The 21,201-nt window shown below is 47.4% G+C and overlaps 1 protein-coding gene across 4 annotated transcripts in view; it reads right to left on the bottom strand.

Moving 5' to 3' along the window:
* The window catches only part of TRAPPC10 (trafficking protein particle complex 10), a 99,648-nt gene that overhangs the window by 12,142 nt on the left and 66,305 nt on the right, over positions 1-21,201 (bottom strand). For all 4 annotated transcript variants that reach the window (XM_035030064.1, XM_035030062.1, XM_035030063.1 and 1 more), the window contains 11 exons: positions 19,146-19,292; positions 18,381-18,495; positions 17,514-17,590; positions 16,658-16,749; positions 14,445-14,585; positions 14,016-14,128; positions 10,592-11,106; positions 9,645-9,786; positions 8,451-8,609; positions 7,412-7,641; positions 592-692 (listed from right to left, as the gene is read on the bottom strand). In XM_035030064.1, the coding sequence (XP_034885955.1) occupies positions 592-692; positions 7,412-7,641; positions 8,451-8,609; positions 9,645-9,786; positions 10,592-11,106; positions 14,016-14,128; positions 14,445-14,585; positions 16,658-16,749; positions 17,514-17,590; positions 18,381-18,495; positions 19,146-19,292 (1,832 nt within the window). The remainder of the gene's footprint in view (positions 1-591; positions 693-7,411; positions 7,642-8,450; positions 8,610-9,644; positions 9,787-10,591; positions 11,107-14,015; positions 14,129-14,444; positions 14,586-16,657; positions 16,750-17,513; positions 17,591-18,380; positions 18,496-19,145; positions 19,293-21,201) is intronic.

Raw genomic sequence — 21,201 nt, forward strand, 5'->3', positions numbered from 1 at the left:
CAACATCTCGAGATAGACTTTTGGTTGTCACAAGGGGGCTGGGGAGGATGGGGAGTGCTACCAGCATAAGATCGGGGAGCCAGGGGTGCTGCTAAACACCCTACGGTGCGAAGGACTGCCCCCCCGGCCCCACAAATAAGGAGTTCCCGGACCCAAAGCGTCAGCAGTGCCGAGGCTGAAGAACCCCACCCCAGACGTAACCAGCAGCCGGCAGAGGAACGAGTTGCACAAAGCCACGGGAATGCGACCAAATTCAGAACGGTAGGCCTTCTTTCTGGAGGAAAACTGAACCAAGTTCAGCCATGGGTCACTGGCTTGAGAAACAGGAGGAGAGATGAAAAAGGATCTAGTCATCAAACAGGGACTTGGTTTGGATCCCACATCCTACAGACCAACCGCACACAGTCATTTTTGAGACTGCTGGGGACACCTGACTCTGGTCGGGGAATCACTGAGAATCCGTACAAGCGGACGACAGCGTCACGGCTGGGTAAGAAAGCACGCTCAACGTCACTGAGGACACGCTCTGAGCAGCAAGGTCTGCACGCAGGACAGCGTGGCCCAGGAGCAGGGCCCGGAGCCCGCCTTTACCGTGTCCCAGCTGACAAAAGCGAGTGTGTGGTCCGGAAGGGCACGCTGAAGGTCAGAGCGATGACGGTGGAGTAGATGGACCACGGGCAGTCAATGGACACCTGAGAAGAAACACAGGGATGCGCCTTCAGACCCCTTGCCCGACCACAGCCACCACCACACCGTCCACCCAGGTCGGCAGTGGCTGCCGATTTCCTAGACGGGGGACGGCCTTACCACTTCTCATTCAGAAAGCAAATCCCCATTAATCACGTGCACAAAGGGGAAACAAAGCTACGTACACAGACAAGAAAAATAAACATGGAAGTGGCCTGATGGCCGCGAGACTCCAGAACAGTCTCAGAGTCTCCGGAGCAGATGCGGTGGCCAGCAGCCCCAGCCCCGCCTCGGGCTTCCCACACCGACGTGGCCGTGACGCCAGACATGTTTTCTAACACTGCAGGAGGTGGTGACAAAGTGCTTTTAGTCGCTCTGTCACAATGACATGAGCAATCATTAACTATTACAACATTAAAGGAATTATCCAAACACTCCACACGACAACGAATATGTAAGAGAAGAGCAAGCACTCTGGGGGCGGAGCGTGGGCCAAGCTACTAACTCCCCTAAGGTCACAGGCCATGCCTCCAGCCTCCCTCCAGGCCCCCCGCGGAAAACAGGAGCACACGGAGCACAGACATGTGCTCCTCCAACACTAGTTTTGTGCTCATGCTGAATTAAGTACCATCTTCGCCTCCTGAATTGTTACCAGATAAAATGTTATCCCTTAGGTGCTGGCTGGTCTGACGTTCTATGCCATAACCTCTTTGCAATGACTGTTTGTTAGCCTTTTATCCTACTGTTTTTGTGCATGCGTGTCTTTTTTTTTTTTTTAATGATTCAACTTAAACTAAAAAACAAAGCAAAACAAAACAGTTCACCCTTTTCTCCTAGCGCCCACCCCCACCCCTGCCTTGGGGCACCCACCAGTCTGCTCTCCGTATCTATGAACTTGATTTTAATTCTTTTAGATCCCACATGGAAGAGAGATCAAATTATATTTGTCTTTCTCTTATTTCCCTTAGCATAATGCCTTCCAGGTCCATCCATATTGTTGCAAATGGTAAGATTTCCTTCTTTTTTATGGTGAATAATATTCCATTGTGTACACAATGTTTTCAGATCCATTCATCCATCCATGAACATTTAGGTGGTTTCCATGACTTGGCTATAGCAAATGATGCTGCGGTGAACAGGGGGTGCAGACAGTTTTTCAAGTAACTCTTTTCATTTTCTTCGGGTAAATACGTAGTGGTGAGATTGCTGGGTCACAGGGTAGTTCTACTTTTAACATTCTGAGGAACCCCCATACTGTTTTCCAGAGTGGCTGCACCAGTCTGCATTCCCACCAACAGGGAACAAGGGTTCCCCTTTCTCCACATCTTTGCCAACCTGATTAGTGATGTCGAACATCTATATGTATTCTCTGGAAAAATATTCAGATCTCCTGCATATGCTTTAATCAGACTGGGGCGGGGGGTTGCCGCTGAGTTGTAGGAGTCCTTTATATATTTTAGGTATTGACACCTTATCAAATATATGATTTGCAAGTATTTTCTCCCATTCTGTAGGTTGTCTTTTCATTTTGTTTATGGTCTCCTTTGCTGTGCAGAAGCTTTTAGGTTGATGTAGTCCCAACTGTTTATTTTTGCTTTTGTCAGATCCATAAAATCATTGCCAAGACCAGTATCAAGGAGCTTAGCACCTATGTTTTCTTCTAGGAACTTTATGGTTTCAGGTCTTACCTTCTAGCTTTTAATCCACTTTAACTTTTTTTGGACGGTTTAAGACAAGGATCCAGCCTTGTTCTTTTGCATGTGGCGGTCCAGTTTTCCCAATACCATTTATTTGAAGACACTGTCCTTTCTCCATTACACATTCCTGGCTCCTTTGTCATAAATTAATTGATCAAATGTATGTGGGTTTATTTCTGGGCTCTGTATTCTGTCCCATTGATCTGCGTATCGGCTTTTATGCCACTACCATACTGTTTTGATAACTACAGCTTTGTAACAGTTTGAAGTCAGGGAGCACGATACCTCCAGCTTTGTTCTTTCTCAAGATTGCTTTGGGTATTTGGGGTCTTTTGTGGTTTCATACACATTTTAGGATTATTTGCTCTATTTCTATGAAAAATGCCATTGGAATTTTAATAGGGATTACACTAAATCTATATATTGCTGGGTAGTATGGACATTTTAACAATATTAAATCTTTCAATCCATGAGCACAGAATATCTTTCCATGTATTTGTGTCTTCTTCAATTTCTTTCATTAATGTCCTATAGCTTTCAATCTACACATCTTTCACCTCCTTGGTTAAGTTTATTCCTAGGTACTTTATTCTTTTTGATGCAGTTATAAATTGAATTGTTTGATTTCTCTAATAGTTCATTAGTATATAGAAACACAACAGACTTCTACATATTTATTTTGTATCCTGCAACTTTACTGAATTTATTTACTCTAAGTTTTTTGATGAAGTCTTTAGGACTTTACATATAACATTATGTTATCTGCAAATAGTGACATTTTACTCCTTTCCTTCCAATTAGGATGCCTTTTATTTCTTTTTCTTGCCTAACTACTCTGGCAAGGACTTCCAGTACTATGTTGAATAAAAGTGACAAGAGTTGGCATCCTTGTCTTATTCCTAATCTTAGAGGAAAAGCTTTCAGCTTTTCACCATTAAGCATGATATTAGCTGCGGGCTTGTCATATATGGCCTTTATTATGTTGAGGTATGTTCCCTCCATTTCCACTTTGTTGAGAGTTTTTATCATAAAGGGGTATCGAATTTGGCCAAATGTTTTTCCTAAGTCTATTGAGATGATCATATGATGTTCATCCTTCACTTTGCTACTGTGGTATATCACATTGATCTGTGACTGGTGAACCATCCTTGCACCCCTGACATAAAGCCCATTTGATCATGTGTATGATCCTTTTAGTGGATTGTTAAATCTGGTTTCCTAAGGTGTTGTTGAGGATTTTTGCATATATGGTCATCAGAGATACTGGCCTATAATGTTCTTCTCTTGTAGCATCCTTTCCTGGTTTTGGTATCAGGTTAACACTGGCCTCATAGAATGAGTCTGGAAGAGTTCCCTCCTCTTCTGTTCTTTGGAAGAGTTTGAGAGGAACTAGTATTAATGAATTCTTCTTTGAACGTTGGATAGAATTCACCAGTGAAGCCATCTGGTCCTGGACTTTTGTTTGTTGGGAGGTTTCTGATTATTGATTCAGTCTCCTAACCAATAATCAGTCTGTTTAGATTTTCTATTTCATCATGATTCACTCTTGGTAGGTTATGTGTTCCTAGGAATTGGATTCCATTTCTTCTAGGCAATTTGTTGGCATACAGTCGTCCAGAGTAGTCTCTTATGATCCTTTGTATTTCTGTGGTGTCAGCTGTCGCATCTCTTTCATTTCTGATTTGAGTCCTCTCTCTTTTTATCTCGGTGAGTCTAGCAAAAGGTTTGTCAATTTTATCTTTTCAAAGAACCAGCTCTTGGTTTCACTGATCATTTCTACTGTCTTTTTAGTCAAATTCATTTATTTCTGTTGTAATGTTTGTTATTTCCTTCCTTCTACTAACTGTGGGCTTCATTTGTTCTTCTCTTTCTAGTTCCTTAAAGTTTAGTAAAATGAGGTTGTTTGAGACTTTTCCTCTTTCTTGAAGTAGGCCTATTGCTATGAACTTCCCTCTTAGAATGGCTTTTGCTGCATCTCATAAATTTTGGTATGTTACATTTCCATTTTCATTTGCCTCAAGGTAGGCTTTGATTTCTCTTGATTTCTTCTTTTGGCCAATTGATTGTTCAGTAGCATGTGGTTTAATCCCCACATATTTGTGAATTTTCCAGTTTTCTTCATGTAATTAATCTCTAGTTTCATATTGTTGGAGTCAGAAAAGATGCATGATGTGATTTCAACCCTCTTAAATTTGTTAAGACTTGTTTTGTGGCCTAATATACAATCTATCCTGGTGAAATGTTCCATGCACACTTGAAAAGAATGTGTATTCTGCTGCTTTTGGATCAATGTTCTGCAAATATCTGTTAAGTCCATCTGGTCTAATGTGTCATTTAAGGCGTTTCCTTATTGATTTTCTGTCTGGATGATCTACCCATTGATATAAATGGGGTATTAAATTCCTCTCTTACTGTACCGCTATTTCTCCCTTTAGGTCTGCTAATACTTGCTTTACATATTTATGTGTTCCTGTGTTGGGTGCATAAATATCTACATGTGTTATATCTTCTGGTGGGACCAATCTATCATTACGTTACACTCTTGTCTCTTGTTACAGTCTTTGTTTTAAAGTCTATTTTGTCTGATAAAGTGTAGCTGCTCCGGATTTCTTTTGGTTCCTTTAGGTTTTGGTTTCACTTTAGTCTATGTGTGCCCTTATGTCAGAAGGGAGTCTCTTGTAAGCAGTATATAGATGAGTCTTGATTTTTTTTACCCATTCAGCCATTCCCTGTCTTTGGAGAATTTAGTCTACCTACATTTGAAGTAATTATTGATAGGCATGTGCTTGTTGCCATTTTTGTTAATTGTTTCCTGATGGTTTTTGTAGTTCCTCTGTTCCCTTCTTTTCTGCTTTCTTCCTTTGTGGTTTGATGACTTTCTTTGATGGTATGCTTCTATTTCTTTATCTTTTGTATGTTTGCTACAGGTTTTTGCTTTGTGGCTACCATGAGGTTTACTTATAACAACTCATGTTTACAATAGTCTATTTTAAGTTGATAGTAACTTAAGTTTCTAAAGCTCAACATTTTTACTCTCCCTCGCCCCCACATTTGATGTTTTGATGTCACACTTTACATCTTTTTATCTGTGTACTCCTTAATTATTGTAATCATAGTTATTTTTACCACCTGTGTCTTTGAATCTTCACCCTAGCTTTTTAAGTGTGCTTAACCTGCTACTTTTACCATATATTTACCTTTCCAGTGAGATTTATTCTTTCACATGTGTTCTTGTGACCACCCTTTCTTTTCAGCTTAAAGAACATTCCTTGTTAGGCCGGGTTAGTGGTGATGAACTCCTTTAGCTTTTGTTTCTCTGGAAAACACTTTATCTCTCCTTCACTTCTGAATGATCGCTTTGCCGGGTACAGTATCTTGCTTAGAGATTTTCCTTTCAGCACTTTGAATATATTGTGCCACTCCCTCTGGCCTGCAAAGTGTCTGCTGACAATTCTGATAGACTTGGGGGGGGGGGGGGTTCCTTGTACTTAATAAGCCGTTTTTCTCTTGCTGCTGTTTTGTTTTTTTTTAACCTCCTTCCCCCCCTACCCCAACCCCATCTCCTGCTGCTTTTAAGATTCTCTCCTGGTCTTTAATTTCTGACATGTAATCATAGTATGTCTTGGTGTGGGTCTCTCTGGGCTTCCTGGATCTGGATGTCTGTTTCCTTCCCCAGATTAGGCAAGTTTTCAGCCATCATTTCTTCAAGGAGATTTCTGACCTTTTCTCTCTCTCTTCTCCTTCTGGAAGCCCCATCATCCAAATATTAGTCTGTTTGTTGTTGTCCTATAAGCCCCTAAGCTATCTTCACTTTTTTTCCATTCTTTTTTCTTTTGCTGCTCTGGTTGACTGAGTTCCACTGCCTTGACGTTGAGCTGTCTGGTCCTTTCTTCTGCTTCATCGAGGCTGCATTTCAGGTCAGCTATTGCAGTCTTCACTCTGCAACTTCTATCTGGTACATTCTATTTCCCATCTCTGTTGAAGTTCTGTGTTCATACGTTCTCCCGGTTGGTGAGCATCTTCATGAGCATTACATTGAACTCCTTATCAGGTACATTTCTTATTTATCTCCATTTCATTAAGTTTTTACCTTGTTCTTCCATTTCTGGAACATACTCCTCTGTTTCTTCGTTCTGCTGGACTCTGTGTGTCTATACAGTAGATAGTACAACCGCCTCTCCCCATCTTAAAGGTGCAGCCTGATGTAGGAGATGAGCCTCATCATTCAATCCTGTCCCAGTTCTTGGTTGTTGCTCGAACCTTTGTGCCATCCAAGGACTTACTGAATTTTTAATACCTTCTAGCAGTTGAGGGATGTGCTAAGACTTGTCATTGTCCTAGAGGGGAGGATCTCAGCCTCTAGATTCAGGAAGACTGGAAGCTAGACCCGCAGGCAGCAGCTTTTTAAAGCATGCAAATATCTACAGTTCTGTGGGACCACACGTGTACAGTTCTACATTTGGGTTAAAAAGCTCCCAGAACTGATACTTGTGTTACAAGACATGGACACACCTGAATAAGCACAATGGTAGTGAGACATTCCTTGAGCTAAGGACTGTGGCTCTGGGACCAAAGTCATGGATCTCTCAAATAACTGTCAATAAACACCAACATCGAAGCATAAAATGACACAGCTTCCTCTTTGCCAAGTTCCAAGTGACGCTTCAGCGGACAGAAACCGAAGCATGCCGAGACACACAACTCCCTCTAGCCTAGTCACCAAGACAAACGGACTACAAACCCAAACTTACCTCTCTAAGCAAACATTCTATTTCTTACAATAAACTGTCCTCCCGTCTTGAGTTGGCATAGAAACTTAGAGCCTGTTTGTCTTTGTCCTTGCAAGAGGGACCCTTTATCTAAGAAGGGGTGATTCAAAGATATAAATGCTAAACCCAGCGGGAGGATGAGTCAGGAATGGGAAATCTGCCACTTCAACACAAGTCATCTCTCGGGTCCTGTCTTTCGGAACAAGCACGACCGGCAGGGCTGCGAGCACGGGCGGAGCACTTCCAGCCCCTCCTTACTTTATGGTCCGTAGTAGCCATGCAGTGGCCAGCTTTCTGTGTGTCCTTATGCTTCCTGTGGGGCTCTGTCATCCCCAGCATGCTGCTCTCTCCTCCAGTCACTGGAGCTGAAGGTAAAGAGAGAACTTGCAGCTCAAACTCAATCACGTGGTATGCAGGAGCAGCAGGCAGACTGATGCTTGTGACCTTGTCAGACGACTGAACCCGCAGCGACACATCAGAGGCCTTTTCTAGGAAAGACAGAAAAAGTCACTTCTAACACATTCCCTGTGCTTCCCTGTTCCTTTCTCTTCTAGTAGGTGATAGGCCCAGCAGTTCAGTTCCAGCCCAACTCCCGCTGCCCCTATGCACCGGCAAGAGTGTACCTAGAAGGATTAAGGTGGGAGGGCAGAGGCAGGAAAATGAGGACCAAAACCTCTAAGACAGTAATACTGTAGAAGGCAGCTGGCTGTAGACCAGAAGCGGTCACTACGCTAAGTCTGAAGACAGAAAAGGGACACTTCCCACGTGGCCCACCATGTACCGTGTGTTTCCCTGCATGTCGTGCTCCCATTCCATTCCCCTAGCAGACCAGCCCCCACCCAGAAGGGGAGCAGCGTCCTTCCCTCTCTGTACCTCATGCCTGGAGATCAGGGGAGATGGGACTTTTCTAGGGCTTCTGGCCAGTGCCTAAAAAGGCTGATTTGCTTTTACTTTTTGCTGAGGGGGGTTAGGGAGGTAGGAGGAGATTACAGCCTGGCAAGGCATCCTCTTGGAGCAGGGGCCCAGTCCATGATGCTGCATTATAAGCCCTTAGCAAGGTCAGCACCACCTGGCCACCAAGCATATACACGGCTCTGTCTATTCGTCCCAAATATGATGTCCTGCCCAAGGTCAGGCTCCCAGCCCACCTACGGGCAGAACATGGCCATGAAAAGAGCTGCAGGGAGAAGTGGTCCTCAGACACTGCCTGAGGATGGCGGGGGCCACGGGCGCCTTTCAGCCTCACAGTGCGCAACGATGGCAGGAGTCCGCCTTCACCAGGCGACTGCCGCCTCACCTCTTGTGTTGGAGTAGATCACTGCTCTGTTCTCTGCATGACACAGGATGAGCATGGCTTCTGCATTGCTGAGCTGGAGGCTGTCCCCGTTTTTTACTGTATAATGGCCAGTAGTCACAGTGAACTTTACCTTCTGAGGAATACCAGCCAAAAGGCTATCTGAAGGGAAGAAGACGGCAATCAGCATCACGATCAATCAATGGAGGGCCTGCTGTGAGGTTAAAAGGGTGCTAAAGCAGATTTATTCCTTGTAAAGACTCCATATTTCACTCCCAGCTCCAGCCCTCCACCCTCACGTTTCATCTCGATCACATGCATTCAGGGTTGAGGGGGGCCCCTGCTGGGAACAAGAGAATCTGAGTCTTATTAGCACCGAAGACAGACTTAGGGCTCACAGTGGCAAGCATGTCTATGACGGTCCCAAAATTCACCTGCCAGTAAGTTAGTAAGAGAGAAGCAGCTAAGGACCCTAAAGAACAGACTAATGAAAGCGCATGTACTATTCATGCTCTTCAGAACTGTTTCTAGCCTTTTCAGGTGAGGCCTTTAGGACCTTTGGTTCAGAAACCGCTGGGAGAAGGGGGCAGCTACTGCTTTCCCCCAGACAGGAATGGAGGGTGGAGATGGGCCGAGCTCCCCAAGAGTCCCGCGCCAGGACCCGCAGAAGGAAGAAGGCAAGAGATCAGGACCCAGGAGGAGGAGTTGACAGATGAGAGGGATGGGAAGGCACAAGTGAGAACGGGAGTGAGGGGCCACAGACGGGAGCAGAGGCGGGAGCACGGCCGGCCGGGCCCCGGTCTGGTTTGGGGTGTCCCAGGCCTTCAGAGCAGGGGCGCCCGGCTCTTCCCGTGAGCAGTCCTCTGACGGCACCGTCTGAGAGGCTGTCCAGCATCTGAGGACCTTTCCTGGTGGCCCTGGGAGGCTTTTAAAATCAGAAAAGTAGGGAGTGTAGAGAGATTAAATAGAAAAAAAGGCTTTCCTTGAATTTTTTTCCAAATGGAAGAAACGAGCCAAATCAATACATCCTGTTCAGCCGCAGCAACGCATCAGTGTCTTAATCAAGTGCCACGTGGTCTTCAATAATTTGCTTATACCAACTCCTTCTAACTTCGGGACTTAACAGAAGAAAAGCAGCTCTGGACGGGGCTCCCGGGCGAGGCCAGCCGGGCTCCCGGCAGCCGGCGGCCCACTCACCGGCCAGTGGCTCCACGCGCAGCTGGGGCTCCTGCGAGTACACGTCGTACTGCACCAGCGGGTAGAGGTGAGGGAGCACGAACCGCACCGGGCCCACCGAGGCGCACAGCTGCCGCAGCGTGTATGTCCCGGGCTCCTTGGCCTAGGGTCAGAGGCGAGCATTCGGAAAGTCACCCCCGCTCTCGGAACGGCCTTCCCGAGGGAGGCTACGCCACCACGTCTGGGGAATGCCCGTTTTCCTCACCCTGTCCTGTCCCACCGCTCTGTGCTTCTGCCTCGGCCCGTGCGCTGCTCACGAGAGCCTCAGAGTCCCTCGGTCAGGGAGTTTCTAAGTGACCGAGGCTTAAATGTGCCTTTCTGCTTCTAAGAATGTATTTTCAAGTTCATACACGTCCTTTGTGGCCTTGTCTTCTGAAAGGGGTTCTGTGGAACCTTAGCCTGAGACCTCAGACCTGCTCCGAGCCTCGACTGAGAACACACGTGACAACAGTGCTTTGCGCTGGCCGGGCCCCCTCCTCGCTCAGCGGGACTCACAGGACACAGCGCCTCGGGGAAGAGGTGTATGAGAGCAGTCGGGGCCGCTGCTTTGATACCCACGCAGCCAACGGAAGGAAAACAAAGTTTAACATGAACCCGGGCCATCTTCTCTGAATTGTCATTGCCACAAATGAGGGTGTATTTTAATGCAAAGGGAAAAAACTCTAAATCCAGTGAGAGCAAAAATAATTACCCACGTTAAGAACTTCTTTCAAAATTTATCAACTGTCGTAACATTGTGTGTCAAAGATTTTTTAGAATACCAGTCTGTTTTTCGTTAAGGATATAAACAAAACCCAGGGTAGTACACAGAGGCCTCCAGCGCATTCTCATCACACTGCCAATAGCTCTGGCGAGCTCGAAACCCTTCCTGAGCATCTGTAAAGTTAGCTCTCCATCCCGACACATACCTGCGTCCTGAACGTTATCCTATTGGCCCCCGGTTCCAGAGTCACGTCGTTACATTTCAGTACGTGGGCCCCGTCCTCCAGAGCCACGCCTGAGGGTGTTTCCAGAGACGTGCTGCTCTCCTGCCTTCTCAGCAGCATGTGGACATTTTTGCATATAATCCCTGTTGTGTTCAAGGAATTATCAGAGGGACTTCTCTCAAACATCTCATACAACTCCAGCGCTGGTAAGTTGTTCTGGGATGCAGGGAAAGGCGAGGTCTCCGTTGGAAAGTTAATAATCCCGTTGGACGTCTTGTGCTTAGTAAGCCACTCGGCGGTCTTCCGGTAGTTGTTCTTCTCGATGCTGAAGTGGACGTTGATTGCAATCTGCTCCACGTGGACGGGGACGGGCATCTGGCTGCACATGGTTATGTCCACGGACAAAACACCGCCCACATGGACCACAGCGTTGGAAGGGGTAAAATGGAGATCTCTCAGTTGTGCAAAACAATGCAGAGGGAGTACTATCTTGTGACCTGTAAACGCACATCACCACGAGTTACTCTCCAAATCTCGCTCTAGACCACGTACGGGCAGCAGGGCCTTGGCCACCCCGGGGCCTGCTGAGCACGTGCAACACAAGCACGAGGCAGTGCTAGTCGAAAGAGACGGCTGAAAACTTCCCAACCCCATACCATCTTCACACACCAAAACACGCTACACTGTCAAAAGGAGAACATAAATGCAGGCCTACATAGCCCCCTGGAAATCACAAAATCTGAAGAAATTAAAGTCTGTAAGTTCTGTTCTGGCAAACCTAAGAGAAAAACAGGTTGATTAACACCTGAACTTTAAAACCATATTTGTAAGTAGTCCAATTCTTAGAGCTGTTTCAAAGAATTCCACCACTTTCCCAACTACATAAAGAAATTCTCAAGTAAAGATGTCTTATGTTCCTCCCGTATATCTGGAAATAAACCCAGGTGCTTGCCAGCCTATGAAGTCAGCCAATGAAGTGGGGAGCCCTGCCTCCTGGACCTCAAGAGGGCAGTGAAGCCCCAGCCCCACCGTTACTAAGGGGAAACAACCCGCTACACTCTCTGGCCTCCTTTCTATAAGCACCCGGCTTGTTGAGAAAATCCACGAGGCCGCCAGACTGACTGGTCAGTGTTTACTAAACAGTAATCCACTACAGGATGGACTTGCAGAAATTAGCGTACTTTAAAAGCACAAGAACAGTGGACATCCTAGAACATCTTGTTCGTACAGAGACAGCAAGGGACGCCGGCAGGAGAAGCATGCCGGCCCAAGCTCACACACACTAAAGCACACACGGCACACGACTGCCAATGACCACTGGGGGCACATTAAAGAATCTACAAATACAAGCCAGTGCCACGCTGCCCCTGAGAAACCCATGCAGACGGCCCACTGTGAGTAAACTACAGCCCAGCAATCAGAGACCCTAGCTACCTAAAGCCACGATCTTCGGAAACACCGGCCTTCAGGTGGCTAGTAACTGCCACGGACTGCACTGTGGAAGCGGACGTCACAGCCCCCAGCGTGACAGTGTGCAGAGACGGGTCATCCAGGCGGTAACTGGGCTTATCCGAAGAGACACTAGAGCACTCCCCCCCTCTCCCCTCCCCACCCTCTCCACCCCAAGCCCATCTCGGTCTCTCTCTCTCTCCCTCCCGCTGCCACGTAAGGACAAGCCAGGAGGAGACGCACCATCAGAAAGCAACTATGATGGCACCTTGACCTTGGACGTCCAGCCTCCAGAACTGTGAGCAGTAACGTCTGTTGTTTAAGCACCTGGTCTGTGGCACTCTGTTATAGCAGCCCAAGTTGACTAAGGCAGGAATTATTTTAAATAAGTACTCTTCCTGATCAACTAAACACGAGGAGCTAAATGTGACAATAAATTAAACCTCACCACACGGCACCACCTATGAGGTATATCTGCCAAATCATTAGCCTAAACCTAAGCCTTTCAGACCTGCTTTCCTGCTGGATGCTCCTAGGAGGAAACACTCAACAAATTCCAAAGGGGGAAAGTCTATGAGATAACTGGCTCAATGTCTTTAAAAGTCAGTGTCTTACAACCCAGATGTCACAACTCAATGGATAAACAGAACGTGGCCCATCCATACAATGGACCGTGATTCAGCCATAAAAAGGAATGAAGCACTGATACAGGCTTCAACATGGGTGAATCTTGACACCATGATGCTCGGGGACATAAGCTGGTCACAGAGGACCACATAGGGTATGGCCCCACCTATGTGAAATACAAAATAGGCATCTAGGGCGCCTGGGTGGCTCAGTGGTTAAGCAACTGCCTTCAGCTCGGGTCATGATCCCAGGGTCCTGGGATCGAGCCCCGCATCGGGCTCCCTTCTCGGCTGGAAGCCTGCTTCTCCCACTCCCACTCCCCCTGCTTGTGTTCCCTCTCTCGCTGTGTCTCTCTCTGTCAAATAAATAAATAAAATCTAAAAAAAAACAAAACAAAAAACAAAATAGGCATCTATAGGATCAGTGGTTGCCAGGGGTTGGGGGTGGGGGGGGTGGCGGTAGGAGGAAAGTTGGGAAGAAATAAGTATGCGGCTTCTAGAATTGATGGCTGCACATATTTGTGAATACACTAAAAGCCACTCAATTGTACACTGCAAATGGGTGAATTCTATCTCAGTAAAGTTAGTAATATTAAAAAAGGAAACAGAGATGGGAAGAACTTTTCTAAATTAAAAGAGAATTGAGGTATAACAATCAAAGACAGCACACGGTCCCTGACTGGACGCCAATAAACGTAATTTACAGAAACATGTTCCAAGCCGCTGAGGGAGACTGGAATATAGACCACTAGTGGGTAGGTGGGGGCACCCCTGATTTTACAAGGCCACACAAAGCGGCCCTGGGGTGACGTGTGACATGCGGTGTGCAGTCACGGGGAAGCTCAGCAGCAAGACGGCAGACACAGGTTGGCCGCAAATCTGCTCAGTCGAGGTGGGGAGCCAATAACACTGGATTATTCCTTCTACTTTCCTATAGCATTTGAAGATTTTCACAATGAGAAGTTTTAAAAGTTACTCTGACCTGGGCTGTCAGCCGGTAAAGCAAAGTATCTCTCAGAAAGAAATGGGACTCATACAAGGAATTTAAGAAACAAAACAAAGGAAGAAACAAAAAAGAGACAAAACAACAGACTCTTAACTATAGAACAAAGTGGTGGCTGCCAGAGGGGGGGTGGGCAGGGATGAGTCAGAGAAGAGGCGGGGACAAAGAACACACTTGTCACGTTGAGGGGATGAGCACTGAGTCATGTGGAGAAGTGCTGACTCACTATATCGTACACCGGAAACTAACAGAACGCCGTACGGTAACTAGATTTCAATATAAACAAACAAAAAAGGTTCTTAACAGCCCCCCAAAGAGCAAGTCTGACCTGGGCTGTCTGTCTGGCGGCTGGCAAAGCTGAGTATCTCTTGGCAGAAGTGTTTCCGCTCCTCTTCAGTTACGTGGTGATCGCTGGCCAAAAGGCTACTGGTCTGAAGGTAGCTGGAGGGAAGAGTCAAGGGGTCTGGGAAAGGACCCCACCCTGAGTGGCACTGGGCGCAAGCGGCTCCACGGTCCCCAGAGCCTCCAGGTGCAGCCCAAAGGGGATCCTCCCTCATGTCTAAGTTATTAGGAACTCAAAAGGAGGTCAGACATGTTGACGAGGCACCTAACTTCCATGTGACAGGGGACATCAGTACAAGGCAGGCTTTTTCTCTCTTAACTATGGGAGGTGCTTATTAAACACTCCCTGTGGGCACCCCTGCTTATACGGAGAGCAAGTCTCCCATTGCACGGGAACATCAAACTTAAAGGATACTTTTCAGTTTGTCCAAGATGCTTCTGACATTCGGCGAGTTGCTTCCTTGTGTGCGTGATAGGGAGCGCCCAACCCTCAGCCAGGTAATTTTTCAATGCTCCTTGAAGATAGATTTCTGCCTTCTGTGGAGACTTTTTCCTCCTTGCAAATCGACAAACAAGCTTCCGTCATGGTTCATGATAATCACAACCTGCCCGCCACCCACTGCGAGCCTAAGCCCTGACACTGCGCCATCCCAGTCCTTCCCTGACACTCCCCAGAGGAGGGGGTGTGCAAATGGACCCGACAAACGTGCTCATGCTAAGCCCACAGAGTGTGCCCAGCATCATACACTCGCCAAAGAACTTCCACAGGGAATCTCAGGATAAGAAAGTAAAGGCACTGCTCACTATTTTGAGCTGACACATAAGAACACCAAGGTTAAGCAAGGTGAAGAATTTGTCCACAGGTACACAGCTAGTTAGCCAGGGAGCTGTGAAATCTGCACCCAGTGCCACACCTCCTACTAGAAACAGGCACACAGAAGCAGTCTATATGGCCCAACTGAGAGTCTGGAGCTTGGATCTACTCTGAAACTTAGGCAAACAGCCCTGAGCAGACTTCAGAGATTTACAGAGAACCATGAAGAATTTAAATAGCAACACACATCGCCCAAGAGAGGATCTTCCAGTCCCAATTTAAACCTTCAAGATGTTCAGAATAAAACCAAGTTTAAAGCACAACTGAGGAGAGCTGGCCAAAGCCTCCGTGACGATACGGACCCCTGCCCTTCCCCGCGGGGCTGCAGCTACTGAACTCAGGGGACAAAGACCAACACTGAGCAAGCACTCGCCCTTTCTAGGCACCCTGGGGAGACATCCCACGGTGTACTACCCTCCTCTTACAGAAATGAGAGTTCTCAAACCCTCAAATTACATAAATGTTCACGCTATCAAATTACATGCATTATGTGTGTTGGTATTCCTATATTCCCGTGTTTCAAAGGGGTCAGAACCTTCGATGCTTCTTCAGTTACTATCTCTAGCCAAAGACTCTTACATTCTAGAGCACCGGATCAACAGACCACTCCTCAGCCCCCAGAGATGGAGGCCAGCGGCCACCCGGCTAGTCTGTGGCGAGCTGGAACCAGGACCCCAAGTCTCTGATTAGCATTCCAGTGCCATCCCACCGGGGCTCCCGGCCTAGGATGCACTGGTGTCCAGGCGGGCTCAACTCACAGCATCTGAGGATGCGGCCTCTTTGCCCCATTGACTAAACACTTACTCCTCAGATTCCCTAGATGGGAGACTCGGGAGCGCCAAACTCTAGCCCTGACCACCCGCCATCAGGTGCGTAACTGGCTGCCCCAACCACATGTGGAAAACCAGGAAGTTCATCCAGATGATACACGAATCCCTCTGCAGTTACTTTAACCAGTTAAATTATTCTTTCTGGTTTCATCTAATAAAATTACTTTATTAATTCTAGATTTCAAGATAGCATTTCAAGCACACACTTGAGAAGACTTAAACATCTTTTCCCTTAGAATTTCTATTCCTTTCCAGAGCTCTGAAATAGCAATTACACTGCCGGCCAGGGTTTCTTCTCTTCAGTAGGCTGATTTTATCAAACACATGAGAAAAATGCCAAGTTCTGAGTCTTGTCTCTAGCACCCAACCCTAAAGCTGGGGCGAGACTGGCGACGTTTGCAGCCCGTGCACACCGTCTCCCCCAGAGCAGCCCTCTCTCGCACACAGCACACACGCAGGGACTGCACATCACTGACCTCCAGGTTTTCAATCTGGCCAGGAAGCAACTGACATGAACCAGACAAAATGCTATATGATAGAGTATTTCAGAATCTGCATCCCAATTTACGCCACTGGATAAAAATTCCTATTTCCCCCCTAATTCTTTCATTAAATAGAAGTATAATATTAGATATCAGATATGTTCTAAACGCCACCTGCATACAGAAGTATGTTACATTAATTTAATTAAATAAAAGAAACACAAAGATCAGTAACAGATATGAAGGGTAAGAAGCTAAAAATCTCTCCATCTGGTTTTCAGGAGAAACTGAAAAACAAAGCTGATGCTGATGGGTTGACAGGTTCTACATTTTTCATTCTACACATTTATGTGCACTTCACATTAACCCCACACGCAACAGACCCTTTCCTACTACACATGTGACATGTTTGAAACTCCGAGAAACGTTCACGATCAATTACATGTAGAACTCTGCCAGGTCCTTCCCGACAAGCCTAGCAGAGCGGGTCCTCCCGATGCTCGTGTGCATCTCGATGGCAGCGTGGGACAGGTCCTGCGGGAAAGGAGACACCCGCGTCAGCCTGTGCAAGTCCTACACTTACTCACCCAATGGTGAAGCAAAAGACCTTGTTATTAACATCACATTACTGTTTACTTCGCATCTGTGTTTGTGTTTTTATGTAATGTGTGATTTATACAAAGTCATTAACTTGTACATAAATTATGAAGCATAATAACAACCGAAATATGAACTCGGCAGGCAGAGAATATTTAACTCCTCAAAGTACTTTCTATACGTGGGCAACATTTTTACTGTTTTTCTCACTTTTTGGGTAACAGGGACAAAAAAGCTCTGTCAACTGCTCCCAGGTTCCCTGTGACTCGGGAGTGCAGTCAGCCCACCCGGGTCCTGCCCGCACTGTGCTTCCCGCAGGCTCTCCAAATCAAAATCTTTTAAAAATCAAGCACAATACCTCTGTTCAAGTCTAAAGCATTTTTTTTGTATATAGAAAGCCGTTCATTATCGTCCCTTATAATTTCTATTCTATTGAATGAGCAAGACCACTTTGAACAAAATTACAAAATCCACAGATGCTTTTACGCCTAATTATGGCACAGAGGTCCTAACGAACATTTCACGAACAACTATCCCAGGCGTCATCTGCAGCTCCCTAGGGACCGCAAGGAAACATAAAAGGCCGATAAGAAGGTGGTCCCGAACACCATCCCATTCCCTATCCCAAGGCCATGTAGCGGCAAAGTCTTCCAGAGACCGTTTTCCGCCATGGGTAGACGGGTACCGTTTGTAATACTTACTAAGTAGTGCTTTTCAAAAGCTTCTACTGATGACAATGCTTCTTTGAGTTTCTTGTAAGGACTCTGAGCTGTGTTGGCTTAAACAAAAAGAAACAAGAGCCCTTATTTGTCCTCAGTGTGTCCAGTCATGAGTTCACATCCACCCTCAAACGCCACAGGTTCGGGGGTTCACCTGCTGCCCGGGGAAATCACAAACAGCCATGCACCTGGAACCACATCACTACCTCTGCGCTTGTCCAGTGAGAATAGCCATGAGAGACTCTAAACCCTGCATGTAGTATTTCATTCTCTTTGGAGACTGGGGTTCTTACATCCATCACTTCCACAGCGATCGCACGTGTGTCAGGCTGGAGCCCAGCATAATGAACATCACACGTCCCACAGGTGGTCTGGAGAGCAGCAAGGCTTTGGCTAAATCTCTCTCCTACCGTTCTGTTTACACCTGCAAGAAGCAGTAAGGCTCCTTCCAAAGGGCACTATGACCTATGAGTAACTTATGGGGTAAAAGGATTTGTCTGTCCATATTGCTCGGAAACTAGATCCCCTGTGATTCAGAGGGAGATCTTAACCCCACACAGGCTGTAGAAAGTCATGACCAGCTTGTGTAAGCCTGTGAGAAACTCAGAAACATTTTTAAAAATGCTTCCAACTTCTTAAACTATGTCTAACATTTCTTTACATCAGTAAAAGGCAAATAAAATATCTTACCTATTAATCTGGTCAGCTAACAAGGAGTATAATTTCTCATTTCCCAAATGGGGCGCGATTACATGGTTAGAAGTTGAATGAAATGTGCCAAGATACAACCAACATTCTCCTCACTTTCCACCGTACCACCCGCTCAGACACACATCAAAAAGTAAGTACCTGTTTCAGGTCGCTCAGCTCCCAAACCTGCCAAAAGATCAACTATCCTGTTGAGGTCCTCTGAGTTAGGTCCTTTTTCGGACACAAGTCCACACAGATAGCCCAAGGACTTTAGCTGTCGAGATAAACCCACAATTTCAAGTAACTAGCAATAGCAGTCAGCAGAGAATTTATGAATTTGAATATAAAAATTAACACCCAACTGAATTCTAGAAGAAACTTAGCTTTCTATCCAAATACTTCTAACCTGCATGTAGAAACACATCCCACTGGGATCATTCTGCCCTCACCCTTCCACGCAGTAACTCGAGCGACCAAAGACTAGCAGGTCTCAGCTCAGGCCACTCGCCTACCTGCACGGTCCCAAGCTTTCAAAGCCTCCCACCCAGTCTGCACCCGGTGACCTGACACCAGCAGGCCATCCTGCCACACACAGGGGGAGCCCATCGTCACTTACAGGCAGAAGCCACTCTCGCTTTTACACATTTCCCACTTCGCCCTCCTTTGTACCTCCCCCCCCGCCCCCCGGCCCCAAGGCCTGGTGCAGAGCATCTTCAGCACGAACAGGGCAAGCACTTGGTCTCTGCTGAAGAGGGACACTGGCAGGGAACCATTCTGTGCCTCACTCCTACTAGACATGCCCTCAAGAGACGAGACCCGCCCGTGCGATGACGAAGGGAACCACGCTTCTCCAAAGAGCTCCCTCCATCCCCGGCCCCGGGGCCCAGCCCAGAGCGACACCCGTGCCTGCATTCGGGAGGTTACCTTTTCGGTGGCATAGCTCCATAAGCCCACAGTGTGGGCGATGTTCGAGTCGATCTGCGCCCGGTCGCAGCAACCCTCTATCCTCTGCAGCACCTCCAGGCAGCTCAGGAACACCCAGCAGTCCAGAGCACCGGGCGGGACAGAGACCTGGAGGGTACCAGCACGGGCATGAAGCCAGCTCAGGGAAGGCACCCGTCCCGCGCTCTAGTGTGAGCGTGCCCCTTCAAGCACCGACCAAACCTAGGGCTGCCATCTGCACAGCTACGGGAATGAAACAGGGACATGACCACAATCACATCAGTTCGCCTCCAGACAGGAAAGGGGTGATCCATGTCCAAACGCAGCTTTTGGTTTTCTGTTTCCAATGAGAATGAGAGGCTTGGGAGGGACAAGACTTTCAATAAGATATTTTGAAAAGCTTATTAAGAAAAGGCAGCTACAAAAAGGGCTGACTATCACCTCTTACTCTAGGGTTTGAAGAGTATACATTTTGAAGGGCAGAAGCTCGCACCTCAGCGAGCACTGGGCCCCATTTCGGAAAGACCATGCTCAATACAGGAAATCTGAGCATTAAGTAGGTTATCAGGTGATACTTAGGAATTATTTAATTTGCTCATTTTTTCAGGTGTGATTTAGTCTGTAAAAAAGAGCTCCTGCAGTTTAGAGATACCCTCTGAACTATCACCCACAAATAAAACATGATGTCTAAGATTTGCCTAAAAATAGCCCAGGGGAGCATGGATAGGGATACAGATAAAGAAGAGAACGGTCATGTGCAGGTTGGTAGCTGCTGCAGCTGGGGATGGCGGACCCAGAAGTTCATCACATTACCCTCTCTACTGCTGTACATATCTGAGCCTTCCCATTACAAAACTAATAACGTAAACGCTGTATTATCGCAAATACAGAGAGCATCTACTGTGTATGACTGATTCTAAGATGCACTTTTCCCCACGTTTGAGCATCTCCGAAATAGGAACGTGTCTCACCGTCAATGGCATCTTAACACTTCAAGTTGGCGGGGCTGACCGTTTTCCTGGTGGCAATAATCCTGGGAGAGATCTACAACTGGTACTCCAGTTATTATTCAAAAACTGGAACTTAAGAGGTAATTGTACATCACTTGACAAGGGAAGCTGCCTAATGCTGACAAAAGACTCCTGTGACACACGCTGAGCACAAATACAAGGACCTGGAACCAACTGGAAGGAACCAGAGTGCCAATGTTCCCAAAAAGCTAAATTGCCCAGTCTCTGCAAAATGAGATAAACGACTTAGATCCTCTCGGACGAAAAATGGGCCTAGAAACCATTTACACTGTCAGAAGCTCTCTGGCCCAGACGGTGGACCATATGCCAGGGCTGCAGAGAAGAGCTGGCTGGAAGGATGCAGCCTGGGGACAAGATCAGGGCACATCCCTCCCTCCCCGGTCACACCAGGGCGGGCTCTGGGTTGGCTGAGCCGGCCTCACGGGCCCTCCTGGCTCCCAGGTACCGCACAGTCAGAGTGCCGTCACCTCACAAGACACTACCATCCCAGGCAGCCGTTCCATGGAAGCTTCTGCTGAATGCGCCACCTCTCCTCAGGCACACGCTCGTTATCTGCCAGCGAGAATAAAGGGAACGCACCAAGGCTATACACAGGGCTTCTGCCTCAGATGAACCCAGAAGAGAAAGGGAACACCCAGCAGTCAGAGCAGGGAGCTGCTGCAGGGCAGAGCTCTAGGAGGGGTTGCGGGGGGAGGGGGAGCACTTGGAAGGACCGCAGGGGGAGCACTCGGAAGGACCGCAGGGGAAGCACTGAGAAGGGCCGCAGGGGAGGAGCACTGAGAAGGGCCGCAGGGGAGGAGCACTGAGAAGGGCCGCGGGGGGGAGCACTGAGAAGGGCCGCGGGGGGGAGCATTGAGAAGGGCCACAGGGGGAGCACTAGGAAGGGCCACAGGGGGAGCACTGGGAAGGACTGCAGGGGAAGCACTGAGAAGGGCCACGGGGGGGAGCACTGGGAAGGGCCACAGGGGGAGCAATGGGAAGGGCCGTGGGGGGGGGGGGGAATGAGG

This window comes from Mirounga leonina, unplaced genomic scaffold (genome assembly GCF_011800145.1).
Source record: "Mirounga leonina isolate KUSES-001 unplaced genomic scaffold, KU_Mleo_1.0 Mir_353, whole genome shotgun sequence".
Lineage (NCBI taxonomy): Eukaryota > Metazoa > Chordata > Mammalia > Carnivora > Phocidae > Mirounga > Mirounga leonina.